General features: G+C 34.5%; 1 protein-coding gene across 1 annotated transcript in view; it reads right to left on the bottom strand.

Moving 5' to 3' along the window:
- Nucleotides 1-2860: 2860 nt before the first annotated feature.
- LOC118276484 (lysine-specific histone demethylase 1A) overlaps nt 2861-8030 on the bottom strand; it is a 247857-nt gene continuing 242687 nt past the window's right edge. Inside the window, exons 13-16 of the mRNA XM_050707333.1 lie at nt 7749-7872; nt 5701-5884; nt 5205-5332; nt 2861-4069 (exon numbers count right to left, since the gene is read on the bottom strand). Coding sequence (XP_050563290.1) covers nt 3903-4069; nt 5205-5332; nt 5701-5884; nt 7749-7872 — 603 coding nt within the window. The 3' untranslated portion in view covers nt 2861-3902. The remainder of the gene's footprint in view (nt 4070-5204; nt 5333-5700; nt 5885-7748; nt 7873-8030) is intronic.

Here is an 8030-nt window from a genome sequence, read left to right as displayed (position 1 = left end):
GTCAGATAGGTAATGAAAAAATATTAGACACATAGGTATTTTTTTTGTCGTATAAGATAACAATGCTTAACTAATCAAAGTTTAGGAGTGCGGGTAAATACTTCCTTTCTACGTATATAATGTAGGTACTTACAAGTGACGCCACGCAATATTTCATAATATCTTCGAAAGTATTTGTTTCCATATGAAAATAAAAAATACGCGTCTAATGTTTTAAAACAATTTACAAGACGGATATTAAAATAAAACCCCTATTGTGATAAACTAAACTAAAAAAAAATACTAATCTAGTTGGATAAAAACAAGCAACAATTTGCAGAACAATTAAATCTTGCAAGAAAACAAAGGATAGAGTAATTCTTGTACCTGCAACTGCATTACGCTGCATGCGAAGTAATAAAACGAGAGCGGTAGCCGTTCAAAGCGGAGTAATTATTCATCAGCCGAACAAATCTTAACCAAACAATACAGTGCTGATGCATAATTACGGACAGATAAAGGCCCCGATGTAAGTACAAAGTGGTAAGTGGAAACTCTCAAAATAAATGGTTGTGGACTACGATATTAATTCCTCGTTTGTCCGAGTCGCTACGCGGCTATTTTTTTAAAGGCACCGTAGGGTTAATTGTAACGAAGCGGCATTCGGACAGTGAAATATTTGGAGCGGCGCTGCAGTAAGAAGTTTGAAGAAGGTATTTCGGGGATTCGCTTTTTTTTTCGAGTAAATTAAATTCTTTGCTGTGGTACGATTTTTGGCTCTTATATCGCTTAGCTGTAAATTCAATTAAGAAGTGAGTTTTATTGAACATGATTTCAACAAGAGCAATTTTCGTAAATGCACTGATGTTTGTTACCTTCAACAGTTACTTGGTCAATTCTTTAGTTAAACTTTTGAACAATCATCATCAAAACCTATTTTATATTTTTGATGTTATTTACGGATACACGATTTATACTTAACATACCGATGCTTTATTTTACTTGCCAGGTTTTCCAGACATAACAAGTTTAGTCTGCACAAAAAAGCTCTAGCTGACAGCGTAACTACTCTACGAAATATTGTTCCAAAAACTGGCTGTCAGCTAACAATGTGAAAAAATGCTAAGTATAAAAATACTTCATTAAACTAACTTTTATCTACCGTGTTAATCAATGGGCGTGGGCTAGTAAAATCTGATAGTAGGATTGAAAAATGCTATATACCGACGACACACAAGAAAAAAGAACAACTATCGTATTATACATAGAGTCTATTTTGGGTTGTAGAGACAGGTGGAACATTTCGATTGTTACAAGCCAAACAGCAGTCTAAGCAAACTGGAGTTATAATAACGACAGTAGATTTATTGGAACATCCTAACACAATTAATTCAGAATTAAGTTGTTGAATCTATGAACGTCAGTATTCTTGTATAACGTGGCTACTGAATGGCTTATGATACACAGAATTGGCTATTTAATATTAGCATGAGCAAGTTTAATGGTCAAGCAATAAAAATTTGATAGCCCCGTCTTAAAATTAATAAAATATATTTGGAGTCCAGCTGATTTAAAGCCCATTTTAAATCTGCTTGCCTACCATTATTGCTGCCAGATATTAGAAAAATGCCAGTAAAACCGTAAAAAAACTATGGTAATATTTTTTATTGTCATTTTATTGACGATAATCAGCAGTCTTTGGTGTTTCTACATAATCCAACTTTATATTGATATCCATTTTAATTCATTTCTGCGTTAGGAATTAAAATATGGACGCTTACGCGGCAGGATATTCGCTATTCGCTAGATATACGAGCTGAATTTAATTATCTAACAGTAGTTAATTATATAAATTTTTAATAGTCTCATAAATAATTTACATGTTACACGAAAACTATTTTGTATTGTTTTTGTTGTATCTAGGCGCGGAGATAAGATCACAACACAGTGAGCTCGTATTCAATTTGCCGGCAGCGCAGTTGTTGAAAAATAATTAAAAATGCAATTAAAATTCACCATAAATCCGTCAGCCGCCCCGCCTAGCGTGTAAACAAACTCAAATTAAAACCAAACTATAAATAAATGCGTCGTTATGTTGTTTTAGTGTAATCGTATATCGACGCTCCTGGATTTTAATGGTTTTGTTACGTTGACACCCAATCACACCGTATTGAATGTCTAATCGAGTCTCCTGTCATTGCCTTTACAATAAATCACTATTGTGCTATAATTCTCAGCTTCCTTATTGGATTTCTAGATCCAATTTTCCAGAGATATAACGATATCTTATTCATTAACTTGTGAAATTATTTTGTCGATATATTTTAAGGCTCAGGAGTTAATGACGAAGCGATACTTAAAGCACGAGTAGGTGCCTTAAAGGCACTTTAGAATTAATTCACATTAATTATAGAAACAATAAATACTTTTATGTTGGCAATAAACGCATTGCATTTCCGTTCGAAAGATTATAACATAGAAATAATTTATAGTCTATAACCGGAGAGAATCTTGGTTAATTAACGCGGAATTAATTATTTCGCGAAACACGTTCGGTGTAATAGTGCAGTCAGTTCGCGAATGAGGATTATAAAATATCGGGCTGGCAATCAAAATTTTCTCTCACGGCTACATCCCATCTCTGTCGGACGGCCAAGTGTGAGAGAGATGTGTCGCGTTACTAGGAACACAGAGAAACAGGTGCCAACGTCTTTTATAGGGGCAGGTGTATTTGTTTAAAGTATCAAATCGTCCAATTAATACCTTCATAAAGAAGACCTTTTGTATCGATCCCGATAATTTCGGGGTGTATTATACAACTTTTTGTTATATAATTCGTCCAATCAATGGGTTATTAAACTGGGACCGAAACGACAGCAAAAACTTTTGGATCGTTTTATTGTTACAAAACTATTCAAACGCTATTAAAATAAGACACTTGAGCTAATGTATGCCCATGAATTAAAGGGTGAATTTTTAAATATTCATATTTAGTATGCATGGCAATTGTAATAAAAACTCAGTTATGTAAACGACATAAAACGAAACTAAATTGAATAATAAAATTTCACCCTGTACACACAGTTTTAATCCAGCAATATCACTTAAAGCCATTTAATTAAAAAGCCCGCGTTATTTCATATTTTAGTGGTCAGTCATCTAAAAAAACGGTTTTGTTGAAACAGTTTTTCATTTAATTGTAAATGCAATGGTTTTTACTTAAGTCGATAACTTTTTATTATAAACAATATTTTCAGTCATATTTCGATTCCGTTTCAAGCGAACACATTTTTATGGTTTACTATTTACTTTAAATCTCTATAATTTGACATAACTAATAGGGATAAGATAAAGTATTCTAGATACATTATTTTACTTATAAAGAAAGAAAACAAGAAAAGAAAGAAAAGTACACTAATCGTCGTACTCAGAGTCAATTAATGGTTACTTAACACAGGTTCTTAACAATTGTTTTCGGAACAAAACCATTATTAAGGAATAGTTTAAGCAATCATTAAATGTCTTTCAGTACGGCAGTAAGTCAAGGAAAGCTTAAACAAAATAATAATTTGCTAAGTGCTTTAAATTTTTCTAGTGTAAAAATGTTAAAAAGAAAATACGAATTAGCTAATCTATTCATACATACTAAGCTTCTATCAATTGGCTAAATCATTAAGTCATAAATTGCTTAGATAGAGATTTTTTCTTGCATTGTACATACAAAAAAAATATAAGAATACTGTTACATATTTCATACAGTAAAAAAATAATCAATCCGTTTTATAAAAAAAAATAAATAAATGCAAGTAAGTCACAATATTGCATCGTCATTTTAAATTAAAAAAAGAATAAAATCAAAAGAAGAGACTTAAAAAATCAAATATTGAGCAAAGTTAGCAATAAGAAAAATAGTGAAGCTTAAACTAAGACTGATTGGCTGCAGCCGATGCTGCTGCGGTTGCTGCAGCGACGCTCGCGTTCGTGATTGGTGGTTGCGGCATTAGAAGATCTGCTAAGCGTCCGGCCTCACGAAGGCCAGATAGGAAGGCACCGTGAACAGTAGCCGGGTAGTTGCGCATTGTGTGTTCACCTAAATAAAAGAAGATTGTAATAAATATCAACATTTTTCTAATTATGTAAAAATCCTAGTACATCAAAAGACATTTCTTCAGTGGATACTCAATTAACAACACTAGCTTTCTATACGCAGCTCTGTAGCACATGAACATTTCTTAAGAATCATTTTAATCACTGGTGAAAATTTTACAAAACTCTGTTTAGTAGTTTGTGAGTTTATCGGGAATAGAAAAACATACATGATGAATTTGATGAGATTAGAGAATAGAAGCCTTTATTTTCTAGTATAAAAAGAGGTTTAATTGACTGTTGATTAAAGTTGCAAATGTATTAAAGAAAAGCCAATTTCTTAAATTTTAATGAACTGGTATTAACTCCAATTAATATCAGACTATACCAAACAAAACAAACAAAGATCTCAACCCTGCAAACAGCCTACTCGTAAAACGTAGCCTACGCCTATCTATAATATTGTTTACAAGATTTCAAGAGCCACACCTGTTTTATATTCCCGGCACATAAAAATCTCACGAATCTATGCGAGGTGTAAAACATTACATAAGGTGTACATAACCGTCACGGTTGTGACTGCCGAAGGGTTAGAGGTGTAACGTTCCGGCTTCGTTATTAGGTCCCATGTGAGAGGGGCCCACTCTACTTTTTTGGAAGGGAGACGGTACAGGAGAACAGGATTTATTGTTGTGTCTGGGGATCTAACGAACAACTCGCAATCCATAAAATTAACGAGATCATATCGCGCGGACAATTTATTGTGTATGGTCTGGAAAACAAATGTGTTGGTATAAATAGGAGATATATAGTACATAATTTTATCTAGAGAAATGCTGGACTAAATCGACTTTAATATATTTTTGTAATAACTATCGCGAGTCATAATTAACTAAATATCATGGTTTACTCGCGTATATTAATGGAAAAAAGCAGAACTAGTTTCGATTTCGGACTCTTCATCATGAGCAGCGTGCGCAGCTCTCTCAATTAATTTACGTGAGTAAACCGTGATTTTGAGTGAATTTAATATAGCCAAAACTAGATGAAATACAACATTTCCTTAACAGTTCAATGCATGTATCAAATCAAATTATACTAAATAGGTAAGTATTTTCAAAATCAAAATATATTCTTACCAGCAAAGAACAATCTGTTCTCTCCAGGTGCCCCTGGAACGGGTGCTGCTAACAGATCATAGTCGGTGCCTGATGAACCAACGGCCACAAAACTGTAGGAGCCACGAGCGTACGGATCAGCACGCCATCTATTTCAAACAAACGTTTTAATAAAAGTAATCATCATAAACACATTTTAACTGCCGACTCGAGAAACTCATACACTATTAAGATTTTCCAACTACGAAACTAGTAACAGACTGTATGTCTACACTGTAGAGATGGTTATGGCTAAGCAAAGTAAGCAAATGTTCATTAATATTTGAAATTCAACAGTAAATCAACGAACGCATCCGATCTGATAGGTTTCCTGCAAATCGGGACTTGCATCTGTGGATAAATTGGGTCGAGGACTCCATGCACCAGCAGATTGAATCGGACCCCTTTGCCAATTTATCGTATTGCAGATCGTGTTCAAAATTAGAGCTCATTTCGGCACCTTTATAATCTCCCTTACCTGGTGACAACGCATTCTTTCGGTTGGGGTACAGCAGCGTGGCCAAAAATACTCTTGAGGACAGCGATGCATCTCCCTACAATGACGTCATCCGTGACATTTTCCATCACAGCTGCTGCTTCCCCTGCCACCAGTGCCAACAAAACCGGTGCACTGTACAGGTTCCAAAAAAGGAACAATTCACCTAGAATAAAAACACCCAAGAGTTAAAATTAAAATTCAAGTATTCATAAACAGTAGCGAGAACCTGTATTTAAATTTTGTTCGTACAAATTGGCTTGTTGCTCAGTTGGCTCTAAATGCGATAATGAATACTGTAGGACCTTTATTTTACATTCAGTAATACGTTACGGACTAATCAAACTTGTTATACCTTCGTTACAATAAACGTTCACAAGTTCTAGCCTTGAGGACAAACGATTAATTAATTCGACTTCGAATCGAGGTTCAAAGCCAGTCTCCTGTATAGTTCATAATAGTTACCCAACATTCTTGTGGGTGAGTACTGCCCGACTAATAATATAATAGGTAAAGTCACGGTATTGTTAAATAGAACGTCAAACGTGCGCTGAATTGATTTCAACTATTAAAATTTTCAATATAATATTCGTAAGTACTCGTTACATGTATGTTTGAGTGTATGTTTTACATTTGTAGAAACAACTCAGATTGTAATCTAAAGTACTACAAACTATTGGAATTAATTCTGATCGTCTGATACATAAGAAAAAATAAGGTGGGCGAGGATTCTCACATAACTCTTTACGCGTCTAAAAGATATAAGAACATCAGATAGCTGTCCTTAAGCGGCGGGCCTACACGGGCCGAAAACATTAAATTGGCCACGATTTAAAAAAAATCACCCGCGATACATTGTTCCGGCATTCCCAGAGCAAACGTGGGGGGCTTAATGAAGTTAGTAGAGTATACAACAAAGAGCTAAGGAGGTGAACTAAAGCATAACGTAAAAAAGCTTGTCTCGACTCGTAGCTGTGATTTATTGCAAGCGGCGCCCTCAGGGTTCCTCAGTAGCGTTAAATTATTCAGCTTTTAATTCGTTATCGCCGCCACCGACTTTACTTCGCTCTACACTATTTACACCTGAATATAATTCATGATTTCGTTAGCGTGCTCCGGATACAAAAAAAAGGTTTTAATGTAATATATTGCGGTATTGTGGTAAGTATTTTAAATGAAAGATAAATAAATGTAATATATTACAAATTAAAACGCTGTTAATGAACCTTAACATATGAGAATTTACAACAATCTTGTTTGTATAGATACATAGTATAAATATATACCAATACATCAGCAAATTCAATGTTAATTTTTAACCATCTAGTAAAGCATCAGCCAATTTATTGTCACTGATTCTGAGTGCCTGTGTAGCCTATATTGATAAACTAATCTTGCATCCTAGATGAATATACGGCCTAACGTTAGATATTCATGTAAATTGGACTCACTATACCGCAGTATCAGGCTTGTGAACCGCACACAATCTAAAGGATTGCCTCGACAGGGCAGACTATCGCTTGCAACTTGGACGCGACGATAGTTCCGCCCGGGATAGTACATTTAATTAGGTCCTCTACAAATTAATCTGTAGACAGTGATATAAAGATAACAAGTGACAATCTGAATACACAATGGCTAATGGAGATGGGAAATTAGTCCTCCTCGTACTAGACCAAAAATTGCTAAAGAATTAATTCATTACCCTTTTTTTATCATGATATTCAATACAAATAAAATAATACTTATTTATCGTTGGATTAAGGTATATATTTGGGTTTTATCATACATCCCAATCAGGACTTTGAGAAAGTAACTTACGACGGACACCAGTATGTATTTTAAGTTATTATATTTTACGTAAAATTTTGCCGTGTTCTGCCTACCCTTTCAGAGATAAAAGGCATCACGTTTCGTTCAACATAGTCTAAAAAGGTATAAGTATTCTAGTGTATATAAAAAATATTTCTTAAAAGAATTGCCTAACAACGTGAACGTGAAGAAATAGAATCAACTAGTCAATATCAAACCTCTGCTAGCTGTAGTAGTTCCAACATGACCGAAGAGATTTGCGCTCGGGTCCCAGAATGTGCGCTCGAAACACAGAACTACTTTGTTTAGATTTCCATAACCAAGTCGTTTGATAGCTGCTACCTGGAACAACATGAACGCATGAAAACACTCACTTACTCGGTAAATATTGACCGCTTAATGTTCCCACAGGTATAAGTATTTAGATTATACGAGTAGATATTCCGTACCTAAGTTTTTAAGACGTGTCTTAATTTATATACGTTAGCTACTTATCAATT

This window comes from Spodoptera frugiperda, chromosome 31 (genome assembly GCF_023101765.2).
Source record: "Spodoptera frugiperda isolate SF20-4 chromosome 31, AGI-APGP_CSIRO_Sfru_2.0, whole genome shotgun sequence".
Taxonomy (NCBI): domain Eukaryota; kingdom Metazoa; phylum Arthropoda; class Insecta; order Lepidoptera; family Noctuidae; genus Spodoptera; species Spodoptera frugiperda.
The sequence above is the reverse complement of the archived record's forward strand: the minus strand, read 5'-3'. Positions and strand labels throughout refer to the sequence as shown.